This window comes from Salarias fasciatus, chromosome 13, assembly GCF_902148845.1.
Source record: "Salarias fasciatus chromosome 13, fSalaFa1.1, whole genome shotgun sequence".
Classification (NCBI taxonomy): domain Eukaryota; kingdom Metazoa; phylum Chordata; class Actinopteri; order Blenniiformes; family Blenniidae; genus Salarias; species Salarias fasciatus.
The window spans coordinates 26387942-26402311 of NC_043757.1; the positions used below are offsets into that span (position 1 = coordinate 26387942).

The following is a 14370-nucleotide window of genomic DNA, read 5'->3' on the forward strand; positions in this document are numbered from 1 at the left end:
CCTTCCCTCGAGACAGTTGAAGTCATTGAAAGATTTTGGTACTCATCAGAATACCACAAACTCACAGGAAACCAGGTTGCCGTGTTGCCCCCCCCCCCCCCCCCCCCCCCCCCCCCGCCCTTCCACACAGAGCTGTCAGAGGAGGACGGACTGGAAATCCAGCGTCACACTGAGGAAGTGAAAGTTAAAGTCAGAGCTGCAGTTCAGACACGTCTCTGAGTTTCTCTGTAAGAAATCTAACCTGAGTTCATCTGGACTTTCACAGACACTGACTCCAACACTGGTGAGTACAGCTGATCACACTGATACTGACTCTCAGGAAACTGATGAAGAAGGTGAACAAACGCCCTCTTATGTCCAGACAGGTCCACTTTTCACTCCTGTTCAGGGTGTGAGTGACTAAAACTGTCATATGGAAGCTGTAAAAACGATAAAGTGATGATGAAAAAAATACAGTAAATGAACAGCGATGATGTTTTTGATGATTGTTTGAAGAAACTAGGTTGAAATTTAAGAAAATCTTTCTCCTTTCATGTTGACAAACTTTATTATTCCTGATGTCTACAGTGTAGTAGACTTTGAACGACACCTGGCAGCTGGATTTAAAGAGGGAAAAGGTCACTCTGAGCATGCTTATTTAAAAATAAAATGTGTTGGAGAAAAAAATACAGCGATTCAGAGTTCAGTCTAAAAACAGATCAAGTTCAAACCCTGTTATTCACCCGTGTATTTACAACAGGACAAACAGGTTCTTCAAGACTTTCTGGTCAGTTTGATCTTAGAAATGTCAACAGGGTGAACAATGACCTGCAGCTTCAGCTCCCAGCCTGACATTAATGTACCATCCAGTATGTGTAGAGATCAGTGATTGACTCCAGTCAGATAAAGTCATATGAAATGTTACAGGTCCCAGGCTTGGTGACCGCGTGAACAAAAATAATTGTTTTTTTTCCTGTGAAACGGAGGAAGAGCACGAGGAAAAGAATCACAGATCCACTTGTGCCGATCCCAAATCACGTCTTATTACAACAATTCAAAATATATACAACTCACATTAAGTGCAATTCTTCTGTCCCATTTACAAAACTATGAAAGTCTCAAAAACATAATATCACATGAATGTGCATTCACCATTATTCAAAACTCTTCTTATTACTTCAGTTGCTGTATAAACAAAAACAAATTTGGACTTAGCACAATGATATATGTATGTATAAATTAAATAAACATGGCTATCTTAAAGCGACACTAAGGAACTTTTCAACCTTAATAAAACATTTTAACATCTTTTGTGATGACACATCAACTTACAATGAGTTGAATGACCCTCAGTCACAGCCTGAGGGCGTCAGTATTGCTTTTACTTGGACTGAGCAGCTGTGAGGAGGGTGGTAGGAACCCTGCACACTAAAAAACTCCAAATGTGCGGACTGCTTTACGGCATGCGTCACATCATGATATAACATTGTTTAGCCACTATTAGATTCCTTACCTTGTCGTTATCCATCCTTCACACAGCCACTGGAAACAAATGTAGGCGAGTTTAGTCCGACAGCACGCCACCGGGAGCAGCATTTTACCACGCCACGCACTAGTCCTCATGGGAACTGTAGTATTCCTTCATGCAAAACACTACCGCTTTTGTCCACTGGCGCCACCAAAATCAACGAAAACTGAAAGTTCCTTAGTGTTGCTTTAAACAAAATGTTCACACAACACAAAACATACTCAAAATATCAATAAACATTATAACTCATTCTTATTCCTAAACAAACAGAGCATTAAGGGCTTATCAAACAAATAAATACAAATCAAGAGTCCTGTTATAACATTTTAGAGCTATACGTGAACTGTAAAAATACTTTTCTGTAGAAAACACGCATCGGCTTGAAGCACACGAAATCTCGTGATAACTTCACAAACTCTCGCGAGACTACTACAAACTCTAGCAAGACTACAGCCAACTCTCACGAGACTACCGGCACACCGCGGCTCCACAAACTCACACAAACAGTCACATAAAACTTTAATAAATTGCTTCCGATCATATGCAGGAGTCACACGAAGCTTAATGCATCAATTCGGAGTAAGTTTAATCAATTACTGACCTGTGAAATGGAGGAAGAGCATGAGGAAAAGAATCACAGATCCACTCATGCTGTTCCCAAATCACGTCTGAGATTGAGACTGGAAGTCCGTCCGCAGTGCGGATCGGGGCGGGCACAGTGCCAAAGGTTCCACATTCAATCCCTTAAATCTACGTCGTGATATGCTTCGCCCGCCTATGGGCTTCGCTATTGGTACTCCTCAGGCGCCAGCCAATCCACTAAAACAAAAACTGCGCTCAATCCTAGCCATATGTTGGCACAGCACCATGCCCCTCCCAGAGGGTATATTACCAACAGTCCGATGGCGAGATCTCCCTTCTTCTGACTCAGCCCTTGAGACTTACAGAAGCCTTCAAGACCTTTGTGATCAAGACCTTCAAGATCAACAATCCCTATTGCAACAACACATCATCAGTAGGGTAAAACTAACCTGTCTCCGGATGGTCTAATCCCAGCTCACGCTCCCTATTAGTGGTGAATTCTGCTTCACAATGATAGGAAGAGCCGACATTGAAGCCGGCCCGCGACGGATCGCCATCGGTCTTTCACCTGCCGCTCTTGCAGCACCGCTCTTCAGGAACACGATCACCACGAGCGCCGCTTCCCAGCAGCGAACAGCCTTCATGGACGCCACATCTCCAGCTTCCGGGAATGACGTCGCCGCCGAAGATGTTCCTGCCCCCGCTCTGTACGACTGGGCCGAGTCCGGAAGCAGCAACAGCAGCAGCAGCAGCAGCAGCATCTCGGTGTCGGAGAGATTGACTCGAGCGTGACTCCCTCTCCACCTTCTCCCGAGCCAGCCCCCGCGATCCCTCGCGGGGCTCTTCACGTCCGCAGCTGAGCGCACCGGCCTCGCACTGCCGCCGCAGCCTCTGAAGCCGGCGCAGCGCAGCTTTGCACTCGGGCTGGCAACCCAGTCACGGACTCGATCCCGGACTGTGGTGCTGTGTCCTGCCGTGCCATCGTTCCAGGTCAATGTGTGGTGTGAATGGGGTGCCCCGCTCACCGCCAAGGGGGCGGTGAAGGGCTACCGTTAGCACTGCTGTTGTGATATATGTAACAATAAAGGCTGTCAGGTGCGTTACATCACTAAAGAGCTGCAATCCTCCCCTCTTCCCGTGCTTGTATGATGAAGCATGCCAAGCTTGGCGGAGATCTCTTTCCCTCTCTTCTCTTGCTACGTGATAAAGCAGAGAATGGCGAGCGGAGTGCGCACAGAGCCGCCTGGACGCACGGCGTCATCACCGGCTCTCCCTCCACGCGCTCGCAACGCTGCGGCCGTGGAAGCGGGACACAGCAGCGAGCTTGGCTGCTGGTTCTCCCGCTGAGCGCGACAAGCAGGCGGAGCACCGTCGAGGTCCTGCTGGTACCTCCCGAACGCTCCAAGCTGCATTTTAACTGCCAGAGCGGCGGAGCTGTGCCAGCCCAGGTTCCCGCTGACGAGTGTCCCAGTCCCGGCATCAGTATTAAGGTCAGCGGCCCGAGAAACTCCGGGATCACGCTGCCTCCGCCGGATTTGTCCCCAGCAAAGCGCTGTTCTGCAGCCCCTGAGCAGCCGCCCGCGCTCTTTCATGGGACGCCCCCTCCACAGCAGGTAATAAGGCCGTCAGGCCCGTTACATCTCTCGAAGAGCAGCTATCCTCCCCCTTTCTGTGCTTGCATGACGAAGCATCAAGCTCGGCGGGGCTCTTCCCCTATCTTCTCCAGCTATGCGGTAAGCAGCGTAGAGCGGTGAGTGAACTGCACACGGAGCCACACGGATGCGCCGCGCCATCACTGGCTCTCCTTCCACGTTCTCACCGCGTTGCGACCGTGGATGCGGAGAACAACAGCGAGCTTGGGCCACTGGCTCTCCCGCCGTGCGCGTCACGCTAGCGGAGCGCCACCGATGTCCTGCTGGCACCTCGCAAATGCTCCAAGCTGCATTTTCCACCGGCTTCCGCCTGTGTTAGCACAGCAAAGCGTCAGAGCGGCGGAGCTATGCCAGCCCGGGTCCCCGCCATGGAGTGCCCCAGCTCCGGCATCACTCATGACGCTCCCAGCTGTGTTTCTCCGCCGACTTCTGCCTGTCTTAGTTCAGTGAAGCATCAGAGCGGCGGTGCCACACCGGCCTGGGCTCCCGCCGTTGGGCGCCCCGGCTCTGGTTTCAGCCCTAGGGTAAGCGACCCCGGCTTCAGCACCAAGGCCAGCGACCCAAGAAACTCCGGGATCACGCCGCCTCCCCCGGGTTTGTCCCCAACAAAGCACTGGTCCGCGGCCCTGAAGCGGCCGCCCGCGCTCCTTCATGGGATGTCCCATGACCATGTCCGCTGCCCTTTTTGCCGGGGGCCTCCCGTCTCCCGAGGCTGTCTCCTTCGTACGTGGCTCGCATGCCCTGCGGGGGCGGCCGCTCTCGAAGCAAAGGTGTCCTCGTTCCTCTGCCGCGGTGCGGTAACGGAGCTGAGCACAGAGGAGGCGCACCTGGGTTTATATTCCCCCTACATCTTGGTTCCCAAGAAAAGCGGAGGTATGAGACCCATTCTGGACCTGCGGGTCCTGAATCCTGACATAGCCACCAGGAGGTTCCGCATGCTGACAGTCAAACACCTCCTGGAGAACATTCACCCTGGGGACTGGATGACGTCGATCGACCTCACGGACGCCTACTTCCACATCCCCATTCTGAGGAGGCACAGAGGAGGCCTCTCCGAGGAGAGACGAACCTCCCTTCTCTCGGCCCTGAGGTCTGTGATGACCACATCTCTGGTTGGGGTCCGTTTGATCAGGACCGTCCTGGGTTTAATGGCTGTGGCCCACCCGGTGGTACGGCTGGGCCTTCTACACATGCGCAGGCTGCAACAATGGGTTGTACACCTCCGCTGCTTGGGGAAGTGGGACGGATGCAGAAAGGCCTCGATCCTGCCCCAAGCACGCCAGGATCTCCTCTTCTGGCTGGATCCTGCTCTCCTTATGCAAGGAGTCCCCCTGGGCTGTGTATTGCATCACATCGAGGTGTTCACGGATGCGTCTCTCGCAGGATGGGGAGGCACCCTAGATCACCATGCGGTGGGCGGTGCCTGGGATTACACTCCCATTCACATCAATGTGCTGGAGATGATGGCGGTGTAGCACGTCCTGCTCCATTTCCAAGCCAGGCTGAAGGACAGCCATGTGCTCGTCAGATTGGACAACACTACGGTGGTCGTGTACCTGAACAGGCAGAAGGGGACTCGGTCTCCCCCTCTTCATTGCAAAGAGGCGGAGATCCTACTGTGGGCGGACCGGCACCTCGCCTCTCTCAGAGCGCGACACATGCCTGGAGTTCTCAACGTCGGCACGGACAGAATGTCCCGGGGAGGCCCACTCCGCGACAAGCGAGGCTTGTCACCGTGGGTGGCAACCCGACTTTGGCACAGGTTCAGACCCCCAGTGGCAGACCTTTTCGCCAGTGCATAGAACACACAGTGCCCACTCTGGTTCTCGCTAAGGTCATCAGACGGACCCCCTCTCGGGGTATACACCTTCACACACAGGAGCTGGCCTCCGGGCCTCCTGTGCGTGTTCCCTCCAGCCCACCTCTTGAACCCATTGCTGCGCAGGGTGAGGACGCACAACCTCCACGTGATTGTAGTGGCTCCGAACACCCTGAGTGCCTGCTGGTTCCTGGACCTGGTTCAGTTGGCGGTCAGAGGCCCGTGGCTGATCCCTGACGGGCCTGACATGCTGCTGCAGGCAGGGGGCGCCCTCCAATCCCGCCCTCTCCTGGGTGGGAGGCTCCTGGCTTGGAGGCTGAAAGGGTGAGACTAGTGGAACTAGATCTCCCTCCGGCGGTGGTTTCCATCATCCAGAGTGCCAGGGCCCCCTCCACAGTCAAGGCATACAGGTCTCGGGGGCAGCTCTTCACGACGTGTTGCTCGGAGAGGGGTTTGGACCCGGTCTCCTGCACTATCGGTGGAGTTTTGGAGTTCCTCCAGGCCCTGCTGGACAGCGGCCATACTGCATCCACTCTTGCAGTGTTTGCATCAGCCATTACAGTGGGTCACGGCGGCTTCAGCCGCTTCTCTGCACGCAGTCAACCGCTGGTAAAGCGGTTTTTGCGCGGGGCGTGTCAGCTACGGCCACCCCCCCAGGGATGTGGTCTCCCCGTGGGACCTCCACACGGTGTTGGAGGGTCTTAAGGGACCGCCCTTTGAACCTTTGGAGCAGGCGGAGGACCAGTTTCTCTCCTTCAAAGCTGCCATCTTGTTAGCGCTAGTGTAGCACTCTTATGGATGAGTATAAAAGTAGAGCTACTGGACCAGATCTAGGCTCTAAGAGTGGGATAACAGTGCAGAAAGAGACCAAAGACCAGACACTTTCAGGTCAAGAAATCTCAATTTATCAAACAGTTTGAACATGAAAACACAACAATTGCAATGAAATAATAAACAATTATCCTGCAGGGATTTAAAGAAAATGAATTAATGAAAACTGATTTTTAAGAAAATGAAATCTACTCTCTCAGTTTCGTTTTTTCAGCTTAAATGTATTTAATCTTCTAGTTTGATTTGACAGGTCAAACTAAGATTTAATTCAGGTAAATAGGTTTCTCCTATTTTAGTTTCTTTATCTCTGAGTTAACTCTTTGTTTCTTTCAACAGGTGAAATACCTTCTTAGATCAACCATGAATTATATTGCAACACTTCACAATCATGACAATTATGAAAAAGTTCAACATAAAACATCAATCAAAATCAAATGAAAGTCTTTCAAATTCAGTTCAAATTACTTCCAGATCAAATCAAGGATTTCTAGTCCAAAAAGGGAGAAGAAGAAACAGTTCGTTCGATCTAATGTGAAACCAAAAATCCAGTTGTAGTCCTCAAATTGCTTTGGAAAAAAAAAAAAGAAAGAGGAGATAGGATGAAGAGGTTTTGATACTCCTACCACTCTGGCAGCAGTTTACCCCAGTCTGTCCACTGGTGTGTAGTGATGGTTTCACCAGCACAACGCAGGTTCTCCAATCTAGTGGTTCTTGGGTGGCTCGCCTACTCTGTTGTCCAGTGTGCTCACTCCCCACACATCATGGGCAAGATCCTTTCCTTAGTTTGGCTTGCATGAAGCCATGTGGGCAAAGGGGAAAGGTGGGGGGAGGGGGGAAAAAACCTGACCTGTATAACAGGCCATGAGCAAAATAAATCAGTCTCACATTAAACATTTCTGCTACACAAACAGATCCATCACATGCTCAAAATAGTAACATAAAATCTCTTTTTGCATCTTCCATATCAATTAAAGAAAATAAAACAACTCTTAACGTGAGGTAAAAAGAGGGGCTCAGCGGCCGCCATGCTTCGCTCTGCAGCGTGGCCGTCACAACGGTGAATAAAACCAGAAAAACCAAAGTTTTAACTCACCAAAGCCGCTGAAGTTCACAATCCTAGGCTCTCAAGAATCAAAGACCCTGTGAATATCCCTTCACTAGTCTTTTTTCATTTGTTTGTCCTCCTTTTCTTAACTAGCTGCTCTCGCGTCTTCTCCGGCTTTCGGCTCCGTGCACTGAGCTTCCTGCTTCCGAAGAGTGCACCGCAACTCTTAAAGGGGCAGCGTCACATTTTATTTTTGTCTGACAACTCTAAATTAATACACATAAGGGAGGCTACAACGATTTTAAACATCCAAAATAATTACATACACACATTTTTAAACCTCACATGAATTTATACATTTTTTAAATTACATTTTTAATCAACTATTTACACCATGATGTCATTTTTTAATGTGGGTTACACTAGCATCCGCCAAGAGAGTTGGGGATCTCTGCACCTTGTCGGTTCACCCATCCTATATGGTGTTCAGCCAGGATGGAGTACTCGTGCACCTCTGGCCTAACCCGGCCTTTCGTCCAAAGGTGAGCACTTCGGACTTCCGGTCGCGAGTGATTTGGATCAGAATGCTTGGCTCCCTGCCTGGCTCGTCTGAGGACAACCCACGGCTATGGTTGCAATGCCCGGTCAGGGCACTGCAACCATAGCCGTTACATAGCCGTTACTACCATAGTGCGTTACTATGTCCAGCGCACAGCTGGCTTTCGTGCTACGGACCAGCTGTTTGTGAGGTTTGGAGCTAGGGGGCGTGGAGCCCCGCTGACCTCTCAACGTCTCGCCCACTGGGTGGGGGGCGCTATTGCAGCTGCCTATGAGGCACAGAATCTCTCGCCGCCGGCAGTGATTCGTGCTCATTCAACACGACATGTGAGTGCCTCTGCGGCCCTATGCAGAGGGATCACGGTGAGTGATATCTGCCAGGCTGCCTCCTGGGCCTCCACGTCCACTTTTGTGCGTTCATATCTGATGGATATGTGCACAGACACTGTGGCCATGTCGGTTTTCAGTGAGAACACGTGTTCTGTTGCTGAACTGTGTTGGTCCCTGTGGCCCGGCTGCTGCGTCCCGAGTGGGGTTGCAGCCCAGGGTTTTCCCCGCCTGCCGCTCTGGCTCTGCCGCGGCTTGCAGATGTTGTGACCGCGGCGGTGCTTAGCGGAAACAGGAGTTCTGTCGCTTGCCGTTTTTGGTCTTTTTAGCCCGGCTCCCGAGTGGGGTCGCGGCCCAGGGTTTTCCCCGCCTGCCGCTCTGGCTCTGCCTTGGCTGGCGTATATTGTGACCCTGTCGGTGTTTACCGGGAACAGGAGTTTTCTGCCTCTTGCCGTGTTGATCTTTGGCCTGGCTCCCGCTTCCCATGTGGGGTCGCGGACTGCGGTTTTCCTCGCCTGCCGCTGTGGCTTCGTCCTGGTCGGCGTGTGTGTGTCGCTATGGCGATGCTTATGCACTTTTTGGGCAGTGCCTCGGTGCAGGCTCCTTGCCCCATTTTTTCCTGGAAGTTATTTCGGCTGTTCTGGATGTACGGTTTGTTTACTTCCACCTTTTTCCAGACCAATCCTGTCAGCATGCCAGCTGGGAGTACATTCATCCCCTACCGCCTCCGCCTTGGTGAGTACCAATAGCGAAGCCCATAGGCAGGCTAAGCATATCACGACGTAGAATTAGTAGTAACTAAACGTAACTCCAGTTCTACGAGTGTATGCGTGCCCGCCTACCTGCTGGCCCAGCTGTTTGCTTCCTTCTTTGCTGATTCAGAACGAGGGAGATACGCCGACTGTTGGTTTATACCCTCTGGGAGGGGCGTGGTACTGTGCCAACACACGGCTAGGATTGGTGCGCAGGTTTCAATTGTTATCTCAGTGGATTGGCTGGCGCCTGAGGAGTACCACTAGCGAAGCCCGTAGGCGGGCACGCATGCACTCGTAGAACTGGAATTACGTTTAGTAAATACTAATTACTCAACCACAATTTCACAGGACCACCTTTTATCAACATAAAGTACTTGTGTTCCATCACACTGGATGTGAACTATGTGAAAGACTGCCCTATCTCTCAATGATACATAATCCTTTAAAAAAATTCCTGGATCCAGACAGTGACCTGGATCATCACCAAAATTTAATGGATTCTAAGTTAGCCCAAGACCCACCTTTCCACAAAGTTTCATTGCAATCCGTCCATAAGTTTTTCTGTATTGTTGCTAACAATCAAACCAACAAACCGGCGTGATTCCATAACCTCCTGGCGGAGGTAATAAAATAATATAGAATGTGGTTGCACATTTGGGTGCACCACAGAAAAAAAGTGGAATTATTGACAATGAAAGTATTTAACAGTCTCTTCAATCAATGTTGTCCTCAGTGTGTGAAGATGTCTGCTGCCAGCAATCTGCGCTCTGAAGCTCAGTTTCTGTGCTCCATCTGTCTGGAAGTGTTCACTGATCCAGTTTCCACACCATGTGGACACAACTTCTGCAACGAGTGCATCACTCAGCACTGGAACACCAAGGTCATCTGTGACTGTCCCCTGTGTAAAGAGGTTTTCTCAAATAAACCTCAGCTGAAAGTCAACACCTTCATCGCTGAGATGGTTTCTCAGTTCAGACATGAAGCTGAACTCAAAGCCAGCAGCAGCTCAGAGCAACAAGCTGCCAAACCAGGAGAAGTTCCCTGTGACCTCTGCACTGGAAGCAAAGTGAAGGCCCTCAAGTCCTGCCTGGAGTGCCTGGTCTCCTACTGTCAGACTCATCTGGAGCCTCATCTGACAGTGTCAGTCCTGAAGAAACATCAGCTGATGGAGCCTGTGGAGAACCTGGAAGGCAGGATGTGTCTGAAGCACCATAAACCTCTGGAGCTGTTCTGTCAGAGAGAGCAGACATGTGTCTGCATGATGTGCACTGTTTTAGAGCACAGGAAACACAAGGTTGTTCCTCTGAGTGAAGAATGTGAAGGAAAGAAGAAGGAGCTGAGGAAGACAGAGGCTGAGATGCAGCAGATGATCCAGGAGAGACGATTGAAGATCAAGGAGATCAGAGAGTGTGTGAAGATGAGTAAAGCTGCTGCAGACAGAGAGAAAGCAGAGCGTGTTGAGGTGTTCACTGCTCTGAAGGAGTGTGTTGAGAGAGGCCTGAAGCAGCTGATGGATAGGATGGAGGAGGAAGAGGAAGCCAGAGAGAAACAGGCTGAAGATCTCATCAGAGAACTGGAAGAGGAGATCTGTGAGCTGATGATGCGGAGCTCAGAGGTGGAGCTGCTCTTCCTCTCTGAAGACCACCTCCACCTCCTCCAAGGCTTCTCCTCCCTGAAAGCTGCTCCACCCACCAAGGACTGGACACAGGTCAGCGTCCGTCCATCATCATATGAGGGGACTGTGGTGAGAGCTGTGGCTCAGCTGGAGGAGACTCTCAGCAAAGAGATGAAGAAGCTGTTTGAGGCTGATCTGAAGAGGAAGCAGCAGTTTGCAGTGGATGTGACTCTTGATCCTGATACAGCTCATCCTAATCTCATCCTGTCTGATGATGGAAAACAAGTGAGTCATGGTGATGTGGAGAAGAATCTTCCAGACAACCCAGAAAGATTTGATTCATGTGTGAGTGTTTTGGGAAAACAGAGTTTCTCTTCAGGTAAATTTTACTTTGAGGTTCAGGTTGAAGGAAAGACGAAATGGATTTTAGGAGTGAGCAAAGAGACCATCAACAGGAAGGGAGGGTTCACAATGAGCCCTGATCAAGGTTTCTGGACAATATGGCTGAAAAATGGAAATCAGATCTCAGCTCTGAAAGGCCCTGCAGTGCGTCTGTCTCTGAGTTCTGCTCCTGAGAAGGTGGGGGTGTTTGTGGATTATGAGGAGGGTCTGGTCTCTTTTTATGATGTAGCTGCTGCAGCTCCGATCTACTCCTTCACTGGCTGCTGCTTCACTGACAAACTCCTCCCATACTTTAATCCCTTTAACAATGACGGTGGTAAAAACTCTGCTCCTCTGATCATCTGTCCTGTCAATCAAAGTGTCTGATGAGGAAGATTCACCAACAATTAATGAGCTTGTTGGAAAGTAAAAGATTGACTCTGATTTATTTGATCAAATCCAGATGTTCATCCATCCATCCATCCATTTTCTACCACTTATCCGGGGCCGGGTCGCGGGGTCAGCAGTCTCAGCAGGGATTCCCAGACTTCCCTGTCCCCAGACACTTCCTCCAGCTCCTCTGGGAGGATCCCAAGGCGTTCCCAGGCCAGCCGAGAGACATAGTCTCTCCAGCGTGTCCTGGGTCTTCCCCGGGGTCTCCTCCCAGTGGGGCATGCCCGGAACACCTCCCTAGGGAGGCGTCCAGAAGGCATGCTAACCAGATGCCCGAGTCACCTCAGCTGGCCCCTCTCGATGTGGAGGAGTAGCGGCTCTACTCCGAGCTCCTCCCTGGTGACTGAGCTCCTCACCCTATCTCTAAGGGAGCGCCCAGCCACCCTACGGAGGAAGCTCATTTCAGCCGCTTGTATCCGAGATCTTGTCCTTTCGGTCATGACCCAAAGTTCATGACCATAGGTGAGGGTGGGAACGTAGATTGACTGGTAAATCGAGAGCTTCGCCTTTCGACTCAGCTCCCTCTTCACCACAACGGACCGATACAACAACCGCATCACTGCAGACGCTGCACCGATCCGCCTGTCAATCTCACGCTCCATCCGTCCCCCACTCGTGAACAAGACCCCAAGATACTTAAACTCCTCCACTTGGGCAAGAGTCTCTCCACCGACCTGGAGAGGGCAAGCCACCTTCTTCCGGTCGAGGACCATGGCCTCGGATTTGGAGGTGCTGATCCTCATCCCTGTTGCTTCACACTCGGCTGCGAACCACCCCAGTGCATGCTGTAGGTCCGGGTTCGATGAAGCCAACAGGACAACATCATCTGCAAAAAGCAGAGATGAAATCCTGTGGTTCCCGAACCGGAGCCCCTCCGGCCCCTGGCTGCACCTAGAAATTCTGTCAATAAAAATGATGAACAGAACCGGTGAAAAAGGCAGCCCTGCCGGAGTCCTACATGCACCGGGAACAGGTCCGACTTACTGCTGGCAATGCGGACCAGACTCCTACTCTGGTCATACAAAGACTGGACAGCCCTTAAAGGTGCTGTAGGCAGGATTTTGCTCGTCAATGCTAATTTTTCTGTGTTTTCTTTGGATTAAATGTTAGCGTATCCATTGATAATCCTTTAGGAGTGTAGCATAATTGCACTACCGCAAGGGCGCAGCGTTTCCATCGGTCTCTGTTCTGAGCTGAAAAGGAATCTCGACCGCTCCAGGTATCTTTGACCAATCAGAAGAGCCCCTGAGGCTCTATCCTGATTGGTCGAGGGGGCGCCGCTTTAAAGCTCTGTTTCTCGTGAACGCACACGAAGAAGTCCAGGCCTGCATATTTACCTGCTTCATCAGGCATGACATCATCAAAACTCCCTGGAGGACACTGTCTGTTTCTACTGTAGTTCTTAAAAAAAGGCTTTGACCCCAGGCCCGCCGTGAAAAGGTCACAGGTGAATCAACCCGCCGGCGCAGGCGGCCGTGATACTGCCGCCCCGACTACGGGTTTCAAATTGCCATCTTGGATGTGTCAAATCGCCATCTTGCGAAGATAATCCTCCCTACGCCACAAATTCTTTAAAAAAAGGCTTTCAACCCAGGCCCGCCGTGAAAAGGTCACAGGTGAATCAACCCGCTGGCACAGGCGGCAGCGACACTGCCGGCCCCGCTCGGCACCCCGAGGTGGGCACGACTCCGGGTTTCAAATTGCCATCTTGGATGGGTCAAATCGCCATCTTGCGAAGGTAATCCTGCCTTCAGCACCTTTAACAAGGGGCCCCGGACTCCGTATTCCCGGAGCACCCCCTACAAGACACCACAAGGGATGCGGTCGAACGCTTTCTCCAAGTCCACAAAACACATGTGGACTGGTTGGGCGAACTCCCACGAACCCTCAAGCACCCTATGGAGGGTATAGAGCTGGTCCGCTGTTCCACGACCAGGACAAAAACCGCATTGTTCCTCCTGAATCCTCCTGAATAATTACATACACACATTTTTAAACCTCACATGAATTTATACATTTTTTAAATTACATTTTTAATCAACTATTTACACCATGATGTCATTTTTTAACGTGGGTTACACTAGCATCCGCCAAGAGAGTTGGGGATCTCTGCACCTTGTCGGTTCACCCATCCTATATGGTGTTCAGCCAGGATGGAGTACTCGTGCACCTCTGGCCTAACCCGGCCTTTCGTCCCAAGGTGAGCACTTCGGACTTCCGGTCGCGAGTGATTTGGATCAGAATGCTTGGCTCCCTGCCTGGCTCGTCTGAGGACGTCTCCCCACTTTTCCTAATGCACGTCCCTGTGCATTGTTTCAGATATCTACAAAGTCATAACTTTGTGTATGTGAATCATTTAGTGAGTCTGTGATCACTGCCCTTAGGCTCTGAAATAAGGACTGAACTATTGTGACTAAGGGATTCCCTAATTCAGGATAAGTCAGTCTCTTAGATGCTGTTCTGTTCCGAGTAGATCTTCGGCTTTCTGTTTCGATCTGAGGTTGGTCTACAACAACTCTGTCCTCTTCCAGGGTAGTTTGATTTGGAGAACGGACGACACTGTCCGGGTTCTCGTCAAACAGGTCTCCAAGTTCCTGACCAGCAGAAAAATTGTTGCTTGCAGGATCAGGTAGTTCTTTCTCTTTGGGATCCGGGAGATTGTCATCTGTAAGAACAGGTAAGTTGATCTCTACAGGAGCAGGTAAGTCAAAGACTTCTGTTGAAGTGTTTTCAGGTAGGGGTTGGGCTACGACTGAAGGACTTTGCTCAACTGTAGATTCTGGTTTTGCCTCTCCTTGTGTGTGTTTTATGGGTTCTGTGGCATTTCTGAAACCTAACGTTTCTA

The 14370-nt window shown here is 50.8% G+C and overlaps 1 protein-coding gene across 1 annotated transcript; it reads left to right on the forward strand.

Annotated features, from left to right (window-relative positions):
- Positions 1 to 173: 173 nt before the first annotated feature.
- On the forward strand, positions 174 to 11654 carry LOC115398966 (E3 ubiquitin-protein ligase TRIM21-like). The gene is made up of 2 exons (XM_030106046.1): positions 174 to 283; positions 9810 to 11654. Exon 2 carries the CDS (start codon positions 9819 to 9821, stop codon positions 11457 to 11459), a length of 1641 nt encoding a protein of 546 aa, XP_029961906.1. The 5' UTR covers positions 174 to 283; positions 9810 to 9818; the 3' UTR covers positions 11460 to 11654.
- The last annotated feature ends 2716 nt before the right edge of the window (positions 11655 to 14370 follow it).

Coding starts and splice junctions, on each gene's coding strand:
- LOC115398966 (XM_030106046.1), top strand. CDS start 9,819: ATGTCTGCTGCCAGCAATCTGCGCTCTGAAGCTCAGTTTCTGTGCTCC.